Consider the following 19,670-nt stretch of genomic DNA (forward strand, 5'->3'; position numbering starts at 1 on the left):
CCGGCCCCTGACTCTGACGCTCTTAGCAACCGGCGGGCAGCTCCGTCTCCAAGGACGCGCGCGCCTCCGACTTCCGGCTGCGAGAGGCGTGCCCAGGACCCTGACTCGGGAATCCCGCCCCGCGCGGCCCCACCAGACCCGGTCTTGGAGCGGTGAGCGCCCGGAGATGAGCTGCAATGACTCCTCCCTTATGGTGCGTGGCCCAGACGCTGCCCGGCCGCTCCCTTTGGGACTTTCCGCCCCTGGACCGGTGACCCCCGCGCCCTGCTGCTCTCCTGCCACCTCTCTGCCTGCTCCTGATGTTCCCTTTACCCGCCTCTGTCCTCGGCCGCTACAGGCTGTCCTGATTCCTTCTCGGCTCACTCTCTCTAGCGAGTGCATCCTCTCTAGTGCTTTCTGTGCACCCTAAGCCCCAAGTCCGCATCCCTACCCAGTCCTGTCCCCGAGCTCCTCTAAACCAACGCATCCCAAACCCATCTCCATCATCTTGCTATCATTTCGCCTTCCCCTGCTGGTGCCTCTTCTGTGTCCCCCGCCTCCTTAGATGGCACCACCATTTGATCCCCACCATACTTAACTCTTCCCCATCTCCATCCCCTGATCCTATCAGCAAGAAATGTCAGCTCCTATATATTTCCTGATGTCGCCCACTTCTTTTTATCTCCTAGACCAGGATCACCACCATCTCACCCCTGGGTACCAGCAACAGCCCCAATCCCAATGGGGTTTCTCTGCTTCAGCTTTCTTCACTAGCAGCCCCCTCCTACTCCCCTTCCCCCCACCACATCCACAGCCACCAGTGTTTTTTGCAAAAACACGCATCTGAATAATTCTCTCCTCTTGCTTAAAACCATTCCAACTGCTTCCTGTTATCCTCAGGATGATGTTTGGGCCCTTTCATATGGCCCACAAGGCTGGTTACAACCCAACCACATCTATCCCCAACCCCAGCACCCACAAAACATAAGAGGAAGTGAGACTTGCTTTGAAATCTCAGCCCTTGTTACTGCATGACCTTTGTCAAGCCACAGTCTCCATGGCCTTCAGCTCCCTTAACTGGGAAGTAAATGGAGAGGCTAACATAGAAGTTCACGGATGTAAAGCCCTGGATATAGTTCCCAGCAGGTGGTTAGCCCACAACAACTTGTAACCAACTACTGGTACAATTATTCTTATTATTAGTCCTCTTTCTTTCCCCTTAGTCCCTTCCTAAGATAGCCTAAGTTAAATCCTCCATCACATTTGAATCAGAATCTGTGGATAATTCTGAAACAAATTCCTTTGTCCCTGGGGCTGGTGAAGAACAGGATGAGGCCTGAATGCTCTCCATCTCTTCCCTTTATAGAACTGAGGAGGAACAGGCAATAGGGGAGGGAGCAGGTCAGAACAGAGACAGAGGGCCGTTGCAACTGCGTCTTCCCTCTCACAGGCTAGGATCATTTACTACAGCCAGGAAAAGTACTTTCGCCATGTGCAGCAGGCTGCAGCCATGGGCCTGGAAAAATTCAGCAATGACCCAGTGCTACAGTTCTTTAAAGCCTATGGAGTCTTCAGAGAAGGTAAAGACTTGTCAGCGTTGGCCTCCCGCCCTGGGTACTATCCCAGCACTATGGCAACACCTGGATGCCCCCTTCCAGTCATGGAAACAGTCTTACACTCAATGCCTAGATCCCCAGGTTGATCCACAAAAGCCTGTACAGTCCATATCTAGTTGACTTTGAGACCTCAGAGGGCTCACTACTGCTGCTCTGCACCTGAGTTTCTCCATCCGTACAACGAGTGGGTGGAGAAATAACCACATGATTATTGAACTAATTCCAGGTTTGGAAGCTGAGAGCTGGTAGTGCAGGAAAAAGAGAAAGTGGTGGATATGGGTACCGGTAGGTATGGTATAGGAGCAGAGAGAGGAGTGGGGCCCATGCAGCTGCCGACTCACTGACATTCAGAAGGTGGTCTTGGGCTAGGGGCCAGCTGAGCTGCCCGTGGCCAACAGCAGTGGACCTGGAGGAATAAATGTAATTGGTGGCTTTTGAGCAACTAGCTGGAAATGCCTTGAGGTTCTTCAGAACTGACCCCCAGCCAAAAATCTCAGTCTCACGGGAATTCCCGTGAATACTGATGGGTACATCCTCAGCTCCAAGCCCTCCAGCCTCTTGCAGCCTGGACCATGGTGACAGCAGCCTTTACAGAGAACTTCGGTCTTCAGGGACCTCAGGCTATTAGGGATCTTTTTGATCAGTTAGTCCTCTGCTTCCCAGGGAAGCCAGGTGGTGTTAAGCCTGTGTCAGCCCTGATAAGCACCCCCATGTCTCTGCCACGGAGCCTCCTGTCCTCCGGGCCTGGAGCCTTAGAGCATAACTACGTGGGCTCCCTTTGCAGAACGTATCCAGGATGCCATCAACAACCTGGAGAGCATCCGGAATCACCCAGACGTGTCCCTGTGCTCCATCATGGCCCTCATTTATGCTCACAAGTGCTGTGAAACCATCGGTAAGTGCAGCCATGCTCAGCTGGGCCCAGCCCCACCAGAGAAAAAGAGCCCCACTCGAGAGACACAGCCCCTCAAGGGCTGCATAAGGAGGTATGTGCCCCAGTGATTGCTGGTGCTATTGACTAGTGAGGAGTGGCTGCTGCTCCCCTTCTCCCTGAGGCCTCATTGAGTAGGAGCCACATTGAGTAGGAGCCACAGGCAGAGAGTAGGAGCCACAGGCAGAGAGCATGACAGTTGGAGGGGTCCTCCTTCAAGACCTCAAAAGTCGGGGAAATACCCTGCTTTCCTTTGTCAAGATCTTGTCGAAAACAATCAAGCTGATGTAAATAATTCTACTGCTAGTCTCCACTTCTCTAAAGAGATTCCAGAGACTACGAACTACTGTTTCTCCACCCAGAATGGATTGTGGGCCTGAGGTAGGGGATTCAGATTTGGTTTGTCTACTCAGCAAACTGCTAGGCACAGAGGAGAAAAGATAAATCTCAGACAGCAAGCCCAAGTTCCGGCCTGGGCAGAGCCCGTGGCATTGCAGGGGACAGTGTTGTTGATTTCCAGGCCCCAGGCTGGTGTGTGGTCAGCTCCACGTGTTGAGGAGCCTCAGAGGCAGCCCTCAATGGCCCCTATAGGGCCAGGCAGACCTTCTCACCTTCACTAATCCTCTGCTTTCTTTCTGGGATTCACAGACCAAGAAGCTATTCAGGAGCTGGAGAGCAGCCTGAAGGAGGTTCGCAAAGTGGCCAGCGGAACTGCCCTGTACTATGCCGGCCTCTTCCTCTGGCTTCTAGGCCGCCACGACAAGGCCAAGGAGTACATCGACCGCATGCTGAAAGTCTCCAGCAGCTCCAGAGAGGTACTCGCTTTGCGCATTTGGGGGCAAGAGCCAAAGAGAGCAATGTCTCAGCACGTCATGGGAGGACGTGGCCATTACCCTCACAGAGGGCCCTTGGGGAGGGCTCAGCCAGACACTGACAAGACCCTGGGTCTCACGGGTGCCCCTACCATGTTGTCTCAGGCTTAGCCCGGTACACGCTGGCATTTGTCCAGAGTCCAAGCTGCAGAGAGCTGTTCTGTGGCCTGCATCCATAGTCCTAAAATCTTGATTTTGTTGCTGACATTTAGAAATCACAAGATTTTTACCTAAAAGTCCAGATTTCCTGGTTCTTTTGAAAAACTAGATGAACTGGCTTTGCTGGGCCTGCAGTTCCTCATGGCAGTGATCTGCTAGATAGCAGAGGTGGCTCACACAGTAGATCTCACATATCACGGATCTCACGTGCAGTAATCTGCCCTAATGGCAGAATTTGAAACCTCAGTCCAGGCCATGCATTCTCAGCAGGGGTGAGATCACCCTTTCCCCAAGGGGGAGTAAAAATTGGTTCTAAGAGGAGGGTTAAAAAAAATCTCCCTGTTTATGTATAAAACACAGATATACATATAACACATAGATAGTGTATCTGTGATGGTAACATTTCTTGAAGCGGGAGAGAGTGATTAGGGAAGAACTGCCTAAAAAAGCTCCCTAGGGGAGCATTAATGGAAAATAGTTGAGAAACACTGGTCCAGGCCATAAGAGAAGCATCAGGGCAGGGTCTTCCTAGGGCCCCTTGGATCTCCCCTCCCCGGCCTGGCCCACCCCATCTGCCAGGAGAGGCTGGTGAAGGCTGGGTGAAGGCTGAGGAGAGCCGGCAAGGCCCGGGGGCTCTGAGCTCGGAATGGCTGCTGCTCACCCAGAGGGCGTTCCGGCTTCCCGTGCAGGCCAGGCCCTGCTGGTCTAAGGAGTGAGGAAAACAGCAGTGGCCCTGCTCTGGTGCCCCGTGTTGGCCTCCTGAGCCCAGTAAACAGGCAATGACAAGGCACCTCGGTAAAGGGTAGAACTGTGGGGGTCACGGGAAGGGCCCAACCCCAGCCTGCAAGGTCAAGGACAGCCTCCTAGGCTGAGTTTTAAAGACTAGCAGTAGTTAATCAGGGGAAAGGATTTGGTCTGAGGGGTGGTGTGCTGGGAAGGCGTTCCAGGCAAAGGAACAATCATGCGAAGGCCTGGCAGTGAGAGAGAGCAGGGCTGCCCCGGGGCCTGCAAGCAGTTTACCTGGCAGGGCCTGAGGGTGTGGAGTGACAAAGGGTGACAGGAGGCAGGAGAGGCAGTCTGGCTTGAGGCTATGCAGGACCATGGACTTCATCTCTCATCTGTTCCTATCCCAGGGCTATGTCCTGAGAGGCTGGGTGGACCTCACCTCAGACAAGCCCCACACTGTGAAGAAATCCATCAAGTACCTGGAACAAGGAATTCAGGACACCAAAGATGTGCTGGGGCTGATGGGAAAGGTGGGCAGCAGAGAGGGGAGGGCAGGGGTGGGAGTGTCCCTGCCTGGGCCTTTGGAGCCAGAAACCCACCAGGTGACCTCAGGCCAGACCCTCAGTGTCCAGGCCCATCACCTGGTAGATGAGGAGCAGAGGCCCAGAGAGGGTCAGGGTCACAGCAGCCCAGGGCCCACTGCGGTGCTCCCCTCCTTCCCGCTCAGGCCACGGTTCGTCTCATTCCCCATGGGGCCTTCAGGGTTTCCCGCTCAGGGTCTGTCCGTCCTTAGCTCTCTCAGCTTTCCGTTTGCCTTTTGGTTTCCCTTACTGACCTTTTCCTCTACAGCTTTCTTTCACACGTCCTCTTCTCACCTGTTAAATTCATTTAGTTGACCATAAGAGAAGGGAGCTATGTTTTATGTTTCGTATTTTCTGATCTTAATTTAAATTAAGTTCCTTTTTTCTTGTGTGACCCTCATCAAATCAATCTAAGACAAAAACTATCCTTTTATTCTCTTCTGTTTGTATCTTCCTTATAAAATGAATATGTGCTCATTAAAAAAAAACAAAAAAAAAAAAACAAAAAAAACCCAGAAGTCTAAAAAAGGTCAAAAGGCGAATTAAAATAACATCCTGAGCCCTATCACTCCATAATATCTCATGTTAACATTTTAGGGCAGTGCTTCCAGTCTTTTTTTCTGTGCATGGGTTCAGGGTGTACCTCAGGCTGGTGTCCCAGGAAGCAGAAGCCATGAAGTTTCTTGTGCAGGAGCTCTGTCAGGGAGAGCCGTGGGACCAACACCCGCGGGGAAATCGAAAGAAGCAGGACTGTGCAGAGGGAGCAGCCAGATGGCACAGGCACAGCTGTCACACACAGCAAAGGCCTTGGCAACTCTACTTGGCATTGTGGTGGAGCTGGGATGGCCCTTCTCTGTCCCCCTTGCTGACAAGATGCTGGGTGTGGGCTGCCCCTTACAGAGGGGTGTGACCTGGCACCAGACAGCTTCCTTCGGCCGTGGGCAATCCCAAGAGGGAGGCTCCCCTGAGAGCCACCAGCCACCAACTCTCCTGATCTTGAAGGGGATCATACGGACCCACCTTAGGGTGGGAGATAGAGCTGTTATTTAATACAGTTGTAAGGGCAATCTATCATAGGGCAATCCATCATCTGGTCTCTTTTTCTTCAAGCAAGATTTTGTCATCAGCAGATGTCATTTTGAATGTCTACAGACAGCCAACCCCTTATTGTATAGACCTAAGTGATTTGCCAGCCTAATCTCCTGTCATTTGGTTATTGAGATTGTTTCCAGTTGTACACTTAGAAAGAGTCCTGCACTGAACACATTTATGAATAAATCTTTATTTAGAATAATCCCTTGTTTTTAATCAATCTCTTCATGGAGTAGTTACTGTAGGTCTAGCATAAGCCATCCTTTTAGATTTTTCAGAGTCCAGTTTCAAATCTTTTAGGAGCATTGCTCTCTGCCCCTCAGGCACCTGTGTCATGACTCACTCAGGAGAACCTGGTGGCTGGCACTGGCCTGCAGAGGCCACCACTCCAGCCTGGTGGTACTTGACAGAGACAGAGCACTGCAGCCTTGGTATAGAGGGGGTTGTCTGCAATCCCTAAATGACACCAAGTGACTGCCCTGGGCCCCACTGAGCAGCGTTCAGTGATGAACTTCAGGAAAATAAATGGGAAATGAATGGGCCATTTGCGGAACTGTGGAAAGCGCCCAGCGACCCCAGCTCTCCAACTTGGGGGTGGGGTGCTCACATGGCCTTGCCTTAGCCCTGGCCTGCTCTGGCCTCAGCTGTCTCCCCAGAGCCCCTGCCTTGCTGGTCCCAGAACCCAAGACTGCTGTGGACCTGGGCTGGTCACTCTGAGTGCCCATGGGTCGGGCTCTGCTCCTGTCCTGGTAGAGACACTGACCCCCCCAGCTCTCTTCATGGGCACTGGCAGAGGCTCTTCTCTTTGGCTCTGGACAGGCAACATACTACATGACACAGCAGAACTACTCGGGGGCCCTGGAGGTGGTGAACCAGATCACCGTTGCCTCGGGGAGCTTCCTTCCGGCCTTGGTCCTGAAGATGAAGCTGTTCTTGGCTCGGCAGGACTGGGAGCAGACAGTAGAAACAGGACACAGGTGAGGGGCGAGGGTCCACAGTGCTGCTCGTATCCCCATCTTACAAGGTGGGGAGACGAGAGATACTGTATATTTGATGGAACAAGACATAAACATAATAATTGCCCCTGGAGGAGTTATGGGACTGATAGGGTCGTTATCAAGATGCGGCGGGGAGGGAGGACGGATATGAACCACCACCTACCTGTCGTGGCAGAAAGCCAGCAGCTCCAGCCTATAATGGACAAATCAAGAAGTAGGCATACCAGGAGGTCTAAGCATATTATTTAAAGGAGAGATGGAGAACTACCAAAGGAACTCAAAAGCAGCAGGAGTCGGGGGGAGGGGAGGGTAAATGGAGAACAGGACTAGGAACTACTGCATTACTTCATTTTTTTAAACTACGGGTATGATACACTTTAATACCAACTTTTAAAAAATAACTTTAGGGGAAAAGAGGTCATGGGTGACTGAGAGAAAACTTTTAGTCTGAGGCCGGGCATGTTGGCAAGACAGTGGAGAGTTCAGGAGTCATTGGGACTTGTGGAAGGAGGACATCAAGTATGGAGTGATCCTGAAGTATTTTTACTGTGAATAGAAAGAAAGACAGCTTCAGGGGGAGGGATGTTTGATGGAAGTTTTTAAGAATGAATTTTCTAGATAACAAGCTTATCTCCTTAAGTTCTAATGCCTTAACAAACTTAAATCAAATCATTCTGATATATACAATACTTATTTTCTCCCTGAAAAAAGTTAATGGACTATTAAGTTATCACTATGAACTGCTACTAAATCGTGTGGTAACATATAGCACAGTTCTGAAGAAAAGAAAACAAACCTCTTCCTTCCCTGTAGAGGGAAAAATACGGAGTTTCCTATAAAGAAATAGCATATTGAAAAACTCCATAGTATGATCAGAAACTGCATGTTTACAATGACACGTAGTAGAAACCAAAGTGCCTTTCAATCATAGCAGCTGCAAGCACCTCTCTGCCCACCCCCAACCCTGGTACCATGGTCATGTCTGTGTTGGTTGGGATATGAATAGGCTTCTGTCACAAAGACACCCAAAATATGTGACTTAAATAAAAATAAAAGGTTATTCCTCTCTAAGGAAAACGTTTAAGTGGCCATCCTCAACTCTGTAAGGTCCCAGGCCTGTTCTATCTCCCTGCTGATTTCTAGGATGCCATTCCTAGGATGCTGCTCATGTGGGCCACACTCCAGACAGCAGGAAGGAGGAAAGGAAAAATGGAAGGCACCGCTGTGTATCACACTGGGCGCTTTCACATGCATCCTATTGGCCAAAACTTAATCACGTGGCCACACCTAAGCTACAAAGTGAAGCTGGGAAATGCAGTCTTTATTCTGGATAGCCATGTGCCCCACCAGGTTGGGAGTCCTTTTATTAAAAAAAAAAGGGTGGAGGGTGGGTGGGCGGGGGATAGATATGAGAAGACAATCAGAAGTTGCCGCCACACCATCCTAGCCTTGCCTATAAATACTCTTCATTCATGTGGCTCTTCTTCCTATTTCAGAATCCTAGAAAAAGATGAAAGCAATATTGATGCCTGTCAGATTCTAGCTGTGCATGAGCTTGCAAGAGAAGGAAACGTGACCACAGTAAGTTCTTTTGAGACTTAGAAGTTACGCCTTGAAACAAACATAGCCAAGGAGGAACCCCTCAAAACACCTTCATCCCCAAGGCTTTGGAGGGTGCTCCCTGGATCTTAGCTCCTTTTGTCCCCCTTCCTCCATACTCCTTGCCAAAGAGGTCTGCTCCGGTTTGGTCTTTGTGCAATACAGTTCTAAAGGCAGGCAGTGAGGTTGACTCTGGTTCTGCCAAGTGTTCCCTGTGTGCGCCTAGGCAGGTGTCTCCACCTGGATAAGCCCCAGGATCCTCATTTATAAAATGGAGCTAATTCCACCCACATTGTAAGGTTGTCGTAAGGACTAAACAAGGTGACAGAGAACTTGGAACAGTGCCTGGTGCACTTTATAACTTGATCTGTGTTGACCAATAAGCATCATCGTTGTGTTTCAGATTTTAGGAAATGCCGTTTTTTTAGGGAATGATTGGAATTGCTCAGACATTGACCAGGCACACCCTGGCCCTGAACTTTCACCTAAGCCTATAGTTTTCCAAAGAAACTCAAAATGGCCCTCAAATGCAGTCAGAAATACCTAGAATTCTGAATGAATACCTCAAGGCACAGACAGGTTCTTACTCTCAAAAAGAGTTTGTGTTTTCAGCCCAAACCTTGCCTTCTGAATAAATACACTGACTCTGTGGAAAGTGTGGCGAGTCAAGAGTCTCTAAGAGGTCATGGCAGGAAGAGGAAGCTTCTGGTTCCTTCTGGGATTATGGATTTTGTGGGGTGGGGTGAGGTGGAGGAGATAGTCTGTATTTGGGAGAAACCCTCGAAAATGGCCCCAGCGTGAGGGTAGGCCTGTCCTCAGCTCCCTGTGACCCCAGAGCCCCAAGCAGGCTTTCCTAGGGCCGGGCCTAGGGGTTAGTTTCACGGGCAGGGTTAGCATGTAATGCCCCTCCTGTGCCCCCACTTCAAACCCTTGCCCCAGCCCAAGCTGCCCAGTTCTAATCTTTCTCACACTCTCTAAGTAGAGTGGGCCCGCCCCATAGGGGTTTCTCTCCTGGCACTTCTTTGCAGCTGGGAACTAAGAACTCCCGACTCCTGGGGAGAGAGTGGGCAGAGGAGTCAGTTGAAACAGACTTTGGAGTCAGTCAGTCACCTAGTTGGCCGGGTAACCTTGAGCAAATTACCTAACCTTTCTGCCCCTGCAGCTGCTGAACTGGAAAATACAGATAGTTACACTGACTTGCAGGGCTCTTGGGAAGATTCACCAGAATGACAGACAGGCACCAATGTGGCGACTCATGTCACAACTGAGCAGAGGCTTGGGGTCAGAGACCCGTCCTGACCATCTGCTCCTGGGCCAGCTCAGGGGGTCAGCTGCTGGCCTGGTGGGCCACAGGGCGGGCATAGTGACAGCTGGCTCCTGGCTCTGCCTGGGTGGGTCTGAAAGGGCAGCTTCTCTTCACGAATTCATGATCAAAGGGGCAGGCAGTGTCAGCTCTTGGGCGAACAATGTTCCTGGAAGCTTCATCTGCGGGGCTGTGATGCCTGGGCCCACCCAAGTCCAGTTAAACCCAAGTTTCTGGGGCTGGCTCCCAGACTTGGGTATTTTTATGATATACAGCCAGGGTTGAGAACCTCTGCTCAACTCCCGTTTGACATATTGCCTTTGGCATTTTTTGTTTTGTCCCCGCAGGCTGCTGAGCACGTTAGAAATCTGATTAAGGCGCTGGAGACAAGAGAGCCCCAAAATCCAAGCCTCCATCTAAATAAAATTCTTGTGGTTAGCAGACTGGTAAGAAGGCTCTTTCCTGGTTTCTGCACTAGTACCTCTCACTGTGTTCCACAGGGGAGCCCTACGGCCCCCTAGAAGCTCCTCAAGTACACTGCCCCTCCCCTCTCTGGCTCAAACTTGGCCTCTTGGGCTGGTGGCCCACACCCTGTGGCCTCTGCCTGCCTTTGGCCAGCACAGTATCATGTGTACTTTGTATTCTTGGCCCAGGTGCCCCTCAGAGGTGTTGAGATCAGGGAGCCGAGGTCTGGCAGTGCCTGCAGAGTAGGAGGAGTCTTATTTGGGGAAAGAGGGCGGTATTACTGCTGTTGTGCAATAGTCACCCCACTCTGGCCTTGGGTGCCCAGCTTCCATAGTCTTTCTGTGGACGTGACCTTGGAAAGCTGGCTTGCCTAGGCCTCTCTGATATTGGGCAAGGTGCAAACAGACTAGGCTGCCAAACAGTCTGTCTCTGTCAGACCCTTCAGCACCAAAGCAAGGACTTGCCATAAGAACAGGGGCCGCTCTGGGGCCTCAGAGACCAGAACTATGGGATCGAATACCCCTGGGATACCTTCTCTCCCTCCGTGTCTGTGTCTGATTCTCTCTGCCTCATTCTCCAGACATGGCAGGGGACGTGGCTGCTCACGGCCTTTAAGGCCACTTCTCATCAATGGGACCTAAAGAGCTTCTCTCAGCGAGCTTCAATTTTTGAAAAACTTCTTGGTGATTCATTGGACCGATTACTATGGCCAGACAGGGTACGGGGCCCTTGGAAGGCCCTGTGCCTGGAGACAGTTTCCACAGGTTCTTTGGGAGCTGGATAGCGAGCTACACAGAGCCAGCTTCCTGGACGTAGGGTACCTCTTGTGCTCTCCTGTCAAAGTGACCCCCAATTCTGACGTGGCCTTGTTCAGACAGGCTGGGCTGACTGATCTCCCCAACCCGTGTGTTGATTCCTTGTAGTGCGGAAAGCACCAGGTGATTCTGAGGCTAGTGTGTAGCTTCATCGAGCGTACCTTCATAGCCACACCTTTCTACGCCCACATGGCCACAGAGCTGGGCCATCTCTTCATCCTGCAGGACCAAGTGAAGGAGGCATCTCTGTGGTACTCGGAGGCCATGAAACTGGATGAGAGCAATGTGGCTGCCTTGACAGGTCTGTGCAGGCTGGGCAGGGCAGGGTGTGGGAGGATGGGTGGAGGGAGCCAAGTAGGGTAGCCTCCATGAGTCCAAAAGAGAGGTATGGGAATGCATTCTCCCCAGAGGGTGTGTGAGTTTGGGGATACATTATATGACAGGGTGCCTTTCCATGAATCTAAAAGCATAGATGTAAGAGACACAGGAATTCTCAAAAGTGTGTTCAAAGCCACACTGATCTACATCAGATCTCTGCTTCTATACCCTGACCCCCTGCAAGACTGACAGCCTATCCCTTATGCTTGGTCAGCCCTGCTGCTTCTCAGGCCCCACAGGTCAGTGTTGGAGACAGTCCTAGCCCCAGCATACCCCACCCCTAAAGCCTCTAGCCTCACCTCCGCAGACCCTCCCTCTGCAGCCCCTGAGCTAAAAGGCCACCGAAGCCAGTATGTTTGAGAGTTTTACTTCCCTGTCTGTTCTGATACTCCTGTTCCCCTTTATATAAATGTCAGATGAATTTTCCAGAGCCCAGTTTTCATTTTACACATTTTGAAAAGGCCTCCAGTCCATGGTCTCTGGTGAATTTCGAACCAGGAATGTTCAGGTTGGGTTGAGGTGGCCACATGGTCCAGGGCCTGCTTCCTGCCCTGGCTCTGAGACCCCGTGTCCTTGCGGGGGCAAGTCACGTCTCTCTGCGCTCCAGTTCCTCATCAGAGCAGCGGAATTGTCAGAATGGCCCGTCCTAGTTTCTGATGCAGTGTATTAGTCTGACTCCTCAGTCCATGCCTCTCCCTCCATCCCCAGATCCCACGAAAATAATGGAAGGTGCTTCAAAAAGATAATGCAGCCCTAGAAAGAGGGACAGGTGCCCCTGTGGACCAGAAACTTTGAGAACTTCACATTCCTAGAAGATGTAAAGCAGATAACATCAAATGCATGAAAACTCCAGGCCGGCCTGGAAACCCACGAGCCAGCATGGACAGAGACAAGTTAGGTAGATACCGAGTAGACCAGCTTTCTCCAGAGAGCTCCAAGAAAAACAAAAATTAAAAACACAAGCTTGGGGTCACCAGAGGCTGAGAGTAAAAACATGCCATGGGGTAGTCAGCGAGATAACGGGAGGATTGTTGACAATCAGAAATGGGCTCAAGGAGGCTCTGGAGGGAGCACAGCACAGCGATGACCTCCCAGCATCACAGGGACATGAAGGACAAAAAGACTTGGCTGCTCAGCATATAGGCAAAATCCCCTAAAACGTTCCTCCACCAGCTGAGCCCTTCGCCACTTCCTCATTTAAGGAAGAGCCCCAGCCAGTCAGCCAGAAGGGAAGTGCACTGGACAGACTGCGTCCCACACACCAACCCAGGCTGAGCCCACCCGCGCGCGTCCCGGAGTCACCACCATCTTATCTGGCCTGTCTGAGAAAGTCAGTAACCTTAACAATTTGGGAAATCTGCCCAGTCGCTAGTACTCATTAGTCTAGTCCATTTGTAAATCTGCTAGTAGTTTGAAAGAGGGGCCGAGCAGAACGTGCAAAGCCATGGCCCTCTGAGGAGCAAAGTTAAGTCTGGATACAGAAGAGACTTTCCCCAACAAAACAGTTCTAGAGCTGGCTGGCTTCGGAGCCTGTTATGTCAATGAGTAAAGAACGTGCTACTATGAAAAAAATTACAGAGAACAAGAAAGAGTTGTTGAAAATTAAAAATATGATTGCAAAGTAAAAAATTACATAGATGAGCCAAAGAGTGGGCCGGATATAATGGAAAACCAAGATGGCGATTAGGAAGGCCGTCAGTAATAAATACACCAGGATGACCAAGAAATAGCCGTAAAAGAACAGTGGGAACAGAAGGGATTTATCCTCCCAGATACAAAATATATCACAAAGCAATAGTAGTTAAGTCAGCTTGAGACCAACGCCGGAATAAACAAATAGATAAAATGATATAGAAACAGGTCTTATGATAAAGATAATATTTCAAACCAATAGCATTTCAAGGTCTCATGGTTGGATACCTGTCCTCATCCAACAAGGAAAAACTAAAAGTAAATCCCCCATCTCACGCCATACTCAAAAATAAATTCCAGATGAATTAAGTGTTTAAACATAAAAATTAAATTGGACTTGGGTTCCCTGGGGAGGGAGGTGGTTCAAAGTATGACAGCAAACTCAGAAGCTGTAAAGGAAAATATTTTTACTGATTTAACTATGTAAAATTTTTAAACTAATGAATGACAAAAGACACTGTAAAAATAGTTAAAAGGTAAGTGGCAAACTAATAGAAAATGTTCACTACAGAGGGTTAATAATCATAATATATGAAGGAAAAAAATCACCCCGAAAAAAAAAACTGGCAAAAGCTATGAACAAGAAATTCACAGTAGAAAAAGAAAAGGCCATTAATATATGAAAAGATGTTCATCTTCCCTAATAATCAAAAGAATGTGAATTAAAATAAGTTACTATTCACTGTTTAGACTGGCAAAGAGTAAAGCATATCTGTGGGGTTTTCAGGAAGGACACTTTCAAATTCTTGGCAGTAATATTAATTAAAATTTCTTTGGAGGACAAGTTGGCCTTGTCTCAATATTTTAGATATGCATGCCCTTTGACCCATCGATTCTACTTCAGGAATTGGAACAGACAAAAACATGTGTACAAATTAATAACATATCAATGCTTAGAAAGATGTTTGGAGGAATATACCCCAAATTATTAATGGTGGTTATCTCTGGAGAGAAATATGGTTAAAGCCAGACCATGAACTATGGATATTTTTTCTGTATTGCCTTAGGATTTGAATTCTTTACCATGAGCATGTATCACTCCTAAGTTTATGAAGATGTTGGAAAAGATCCTTGCCTGAGACCCTTCCTTCCACTGTCCCACTCGTGTTCATTGGCCTGCTGGCCTGCTGGCCTGCTATCTCTCTCTGCCTCGGAGCTGGCTGCTCATCCTTGTTCTGTCCCATTTCCAGGGATCATCTGGTGCCAGATCTTAGAGGGCCGCCTGGAGGAAGCTGAGCACCAGCTGGAATTCCTGAAGGAGGTGCAGCAGTCCCTGGGGAAATCTGAGGTCAGAGCTCTCTGGGGGCGCAGGTTGCTCCAGAAGTGTGTCCCCCACCCTCCTCCCACCCCCAGTCTTCAGCAGAGAGCAGCCAAGATGGCCTGGACTTCTGCTTTGCCCTCATCTACCGACTGAGCCCAGCTGGCATTGATTCCAGACTTGCGCCTCCCTCCACAGGTGCTGATTTTCCTCCAAGCCCTTTTGGCGTCCAGGAAGCACAAGGGGGAGCAGGAGGCCACAGCGCTGCTGAAGGAGGCTGTGGAGCTGCACTTCTCTGGCATGCAGGGCCTCCCCCTGGGCTCTGAGTACTTTGAAAAACTGGACCCTCTCTTCTTGGTCTGCATCGCCAGGGAGTACTTGTTCTTCTGCCCCAGGCAGGTTAGAGCAGGGTACAAGGCACATCTTCGGAGGGGGGGGTGGGGGCGGGGGAGAGGGCTGGAGTACAGGTTCCGACAGAGGCAGGTATCTCACCTGGCTGATCACCAGTCTGCTCTGAGCCCCCGGTAGTTGGGGAACCCAGTGCTTTTCAAACTTGCACGTGCAGCATTCAGATCACCTGGGCATTGTTCCAGTGCAGATACTGACTTCTTTGAAGCCCTGCATCTCAAACAAACCTCCAGGAAATGCCACTGCTGCTGGTCTAGGGACCTCACGTGAGGGGCCAGGCACTGGCCCATGTCCCTGCCTTTATCCTAGAGAAGTCTTCTAAGAAATATGTTAGTCTTTACTTGTCGGTCCTGCTTTCCCAGCCAGTCGAGATTCCTTATGGGCAAGGATCATATCTTACACGCCTAATGTACCCTCATGCCTTGTAATGAGTCACTCCACAAATATTTATTGAGTGTGCTACCATCTGCCAGATACCATGCTAGGTACAGGGGACAGAAACGTGAACAAAACCAAGTCTCCATTGTCTGGAGCTTATGCTCTAGCACTAGATAGTACAGAGTGGATAATAAATACGTGTAGAGTAAAGTAAATTCCTTCACTGAGAGAATGTTTTCCGAGAACTCCAGGAGTCTCTCTTAGAGCAGAACCCATGTCCCTATAGCCCAGGTTGCCAGGCCAGATCGTGTCTCCGCTTCTTAAACAAGTTGCTGTGATCTTGAATCCTGTGGTGAAAGCAGCACCAGCTCTGATCGACCCCCTGTACGTCATGGCTCAGGTCAAGTATCTCTCAGGTGAGCCTGTGGGTCCTGGTGGCCAGGTGGGGCCTTCCGTCCTCCCACATATGTTTATCTATTCAGACACCTGGTGGGACTTCTGCCCCTGGGTTAGTGTCCATGGGCTTCCTGACTGGATTACTTTACACACACATACACACACATACACACACACACACACACACACACACGCACACACGCACGCACACACACACTCACCCAACCTGCCCGTTCCTTCCAATCCCCAGAAACCTTCCTAACTTCCCTCGCCAGCAGGGGTCTCTCCCACCCAGGCCTTTTGCTGATTGCGTGGTCTGTGGCAGGTGCTAGCCACTGCACCCCATTATGTCATTACGTGCAGGCGCTGCTCTGACAGTAGGATCCAGGAGTATTCAGAATAGGCAGAAATTCCCTCGTGGAGTTTGTGTTCTAGGAAGGATGTAACCACTAAGAATATTGTATTGTTTTTTTAGGACACAATAATGCTATGGAGAAAACTTAAGCAGGGTGTGGGGGTGTGGGAGTGTGGTCAGGCAGGCCTCGTGGTGAGGTGAGACACAGTGCCATCAGACTTTCAGAGCTTCTGGGTGGCCAGAATGGCATCCTTCTCCCATCTCAAGGCCAGATCCTGGAGAGAGAGGGGAAGAGGGAGAGAACCCTCATGAGTGCCCTCTCGTCCTCTCTTCGTGGCTTTCACCCGGTCTGCTTAAAAGCCAAGCTGATCTCTGGTGCCCTGGGGGCTTCCAAAGGCTGCAGAATGCCAAGGCATGTGTCTGTCCTCCAGTGCTGCGTTGTATGGGTTGCACTCTGCTGAAGTCTCCCCCGTCTTCATCCTCGGTCCTCCCAGTACTTATCTGAGCACCAGGTGTTTCCACAGCTTCAGGGTCTCCTTGGTACAAGGTGAAGGCAGGAGTACCCCCCAGAGGTTTAGGGCCAAAGCAAGGTCTCTAGCTGCTGGGGTTGCCATGGTGACATCTTCACATTTCTGCTGCACACAGAGTAGGAACAGGGAGTTAGGGACCCAGGAACAGGTGCTTTCTACCTGCCAGGTCGTTATGTGGGGGGATCTGGCTGTTGAGGGACCTGACTGCCCCCTGGCCTGTTTTACTTCCCGACCTCTGGTGACCCTGAGCTTGTGTTTTCAATTTTTGTTTTTCTCGGAGCAGGAGCTGTTGAGGGACCTAGATGCAGAGGGAGGACAGCCTTCCCCCCGCCAGCTCATTGCACCCTACCCCTGGCTGCCACTGCCACCTGCTAAGGGCCAGCCTGGCTACAGGGTGGCCTCTCAGCCCCACAGTGCCAGGTATTTTGAGCTCAGCCTCAGGAGCTGGAGGGCCCTGGATTTAAATGCCGACTTTGTCCCTTCTAAAGTCCATGACTTACTTCAGTGGAGTCCCAGTCCTATATCTAAAAGACAAGGATAATAATACCAACCTCGCGGGACTGGGCAAAGAGTAAACCAGCCTTGCCAAACTGCTTCACACGTGTTGGGCTTTGAGCAGGTGCACCATAAGTTGTGGCAATTATAGTTGCTGTTATTATTAGCTTTTCTTCTCCTCTTAGGTGTGGGAATTGAGACTTAAATGTTCCCCGGAGCTTCCAGATGGAGCAGTGAAGTGACTTAGCCATCTCCTTGAGGGTCACATGGAGAAGCGAGTGTTAAACTGACGTTTGAGTTTCCTAGCTTTTGTCTCAGTCAAAGCAAAAACTGTGTAGTTCTCATTTTAGGGGGAGGCCTCCCAGCGAAACAGAACAGAACTGGGTAAAATGCCCAACTTGGGTATTTATTTCTGGGTAATGGAACATGAAAAATTCATTCTGCCTTTACACCTTGGGTCCCTGGAGTCCCTGAGGATCCCTGGATGTAGAGATTTGTTTGTTATTTCTAGGAGAGTTAGAGAATGCCCAGAGTACCCTGCAGCGTTGCCTGGAGCTGGACCCCACCTCCGTGGACGCCCACCTCCTCATGTCCCAGATCTACCTGGCTCAGGGCAACTTTTCCATGTGCTCCCACTGCTTAGAGCTGGGCGTCAGTCACAACTTCCAGGTGGGGGTCTCCTGGGTCCTGTCACCCACTCAGTATCCCAAAGCCCACCTAGCTGTAGCCCCGACTTGCCTCAAGAGAGAAGCCCTGAGAGCTTCCTGCATCCCTCAGACCCTTCTGCTGGCCCGAAGGCAGGGGCAGGCTCAGTGGGCTCCTGGGGCTTTGTCCACTCTGGGCACTGGGAGCAGCAGCAGCAGCGGTGGTGACCTGGAGCCCCACACTCTGTTATGCCCGTCTAGGTCCGAGACCACCCCCTCTACCACTTCATCAAGGCCAGGGCCCTCAACAAGTCTGGGGACTATCCAGAAGCCATAAAGACCCTGAAAATGATCACAAAATTACCAGCTGTAAAGATGGAAGAAGGCAAGAAGACCCGCGGGCCCTCTGTGCGACCCAGCGAACGGGTGTCCATCTTACTGGAACTGGTAGATGCCCTCCGGATGAATGGGGAGCTGGTAAGAAAGGCCATGCTCCCTTCCCTTGGGACTGGGTCATGTTGGAGGTCCAGGGTAGGGCTTGGGAAGCAGCCTTTTGATTCTGTCTGATGTTTACTTATGCTATGACTTGACCTTTTATTCATCTGGGAACATATCTCTCTTCTGTCTAAGAGCCTTTAGTGGCTCCCACTGCCCTCAAGATAAAGTCCAAACCCGAGTGGGACGTGCATGATCTGTCCCCTGCCTACATCGCTGTCCCCATGAGGATCTCAGGGAGGCAGAGCACAGGCCCGTCAGGGCCACCACAGGTGGTTGTGCGGATTGAGCAGTGCACCACTTCCAGTGGATGCCGGTTATACCGTCATCCTTATGAACTATGTCCCCTTGGAGTTTTGCAGTGTGCAACCTGCTTAACTGTATGAGGCAGCCCTGGAGCCTTGGAAAGCCTCGCTGGGCAAAGGCAGGAAGCACCTGGGCATTTTTTGCTGGTGCTTGGGAGTAATGAGGGACACAGAAGCAAGGGCGAGGCCTGGTGGTAGTGAGAACTGGGCTCCACATGCTCCCTTGGCCTCACCGGCCTCACCTGCTCACCAGGAAGGGGTTTGTCAGCAGAGGTCCAGGCTCATCTCCATGATCTACCAGTACTGGGCATCCTGCCTCCTCCAATGATGACCCTGCAATAGACAAGGAACCAGCCCATGAGACCTTTTCTCCTTAAAGTTAAAATCTCCTTCTGGGCAAAGATGGGAATGTGGAAGCCTGTTTACACTACTTCTCTCCTTTAAATCTGCTAAAAGGAACAAAAGAATTTTAAGCAGAGAAAGAATCTTCATCTGTAACAACATTAGGAAACAACTGCCTCTCTATACATAATTGACTCAATCAGCCATTTATTCAGCTATTGACTGAGGACCTACTGTATGCCAAGCGCTGTGACGGGAGCTGGGGATGAAGGAGAACAGGCCACGAAGCCCCTGTCTTTTCTGAAGTTACCCTAGGTGGGAGAGAAAAAGCAAGGTGTAGTGAATGGGGGGCCTGAGGTTCTGGCATTTGCTTGAAACTTTCTGAACCGGGGATGTGGTCAAGCCACAGGAAAAGCGGGGACATTCCTGGAAGAACCCACTTCCAGCCCATAGAAGGGCAGGGCTACTGAACAAGAGCTCCCTTCTGAAATGCCCGTGGTTTTCTCTGTCCCAGAATCCCTAGTAGGAGAGGTGAGCCAGAGGAAAGTAAGGAGGGAAATAACCTGATAACAGTTTTGTACCTTGCTCCGCTCAGATAACAGATCTGTCAGCTGTGGCCTTCACTGTGAGCCAGGGGGTTCCATCCTGACCCTAGGGCTATGCCAATGGAAAAAGCCAAGGCGAGATCTGCCCCCAGGGCAGCTGTGCTAGGGTACTCTCTTTTCCCAGCCTAGTTCGTGAGAAAAGGGCAGAGTTAGTTGCAGCTGTTTGCATGAGAGGCCGAGCGATGATCAGGAGTCTCACATGGAACTCTAGAGGTCATGGAAGGAAGAAAAGAAGGATGGAAGGATGGATGGA

At 50.6% G+C, this 19,670-nt stretch overlaps 1 protein-coding gene across 1 annotated transcript in view; it reads left to right on the forward strand.

Moving 5' to 3' along the window:
- The first annotated feature begins 20 nt into the window (after window positions 1-20).
- The window catches only part of TTC21A (tetratricopeptide repeat domain 21A), a 32,043-nt gene continuing 12,393 nt past the window's right edge, over window positions 21-19,670 (forward strand). The window contains exons 1-14 of the mRNA XM_023538404.1: window positions 21-193; window positions 1,430-1,559; window positions 2,380-2,490; window positions 3,175-3,341; window positions 4,691-4,813; window positions 6,776-6,933; window positions 8,451-8,535; window positions 10,204-10,302; window positions 11,245-11,437; window positions 14,397-14,494; window positions 14,663-14,863; window positions 15,537-15,666; window positions 17,538-17,695; window positions 17,932-18,147. Of these exons, the coding sequence (XP_023394172.1) occupies window positions 167-193; window positions 1,430-1,559; window positions 2,380-2,490; window positions 3,175-3,341; window positions 4,691-4,813; window positions 6,776-6,933; window positions 8,451-8,535; window positions 10,204-10,302; window positions 11,245-11,437; window positions 14,397-14,494; window positions 14,663-14,863; window positions 15,537-15,666; window positions 17,538-17,695; window positions 17,932-18,147 (1,896 nt within the window). The 5' untranslated portion in view covers window positions 21-166. The remainder of the gene's footprint in view (window positions 194-1,429; window positions 1,560-2,379; window positions 2,491-3,174; window positions 3,342-4,690; window positions 4,814-6,775; window positions 6,934-8,450; window positions 8,536-10,203; window positions 10,303-11,244; window positions 11,438-14,396; window positions 14,495-14,662; window positions 14,864-15,536; window positions 15,667-17,537; window positions 17,696-17,931; window positions 18,148-19,670) is intronic.

Source organism: Pteropus vampyrus, unplaced genomic scaffold (genome assembly GCF_000151845.1).
Source record: "Pteropus vampyrus isolate Shadow unplaced genomic scaffold, Pvam_2.0 Scaffold1, whole genome shotgun sequence".
Classification (NCBI taxonomy): Eukaryota; Metazoa; Chordata; class Mammalia; order Chiroptera; family Pteropodidae; genus Pteropus; species Pteropus vampyrus.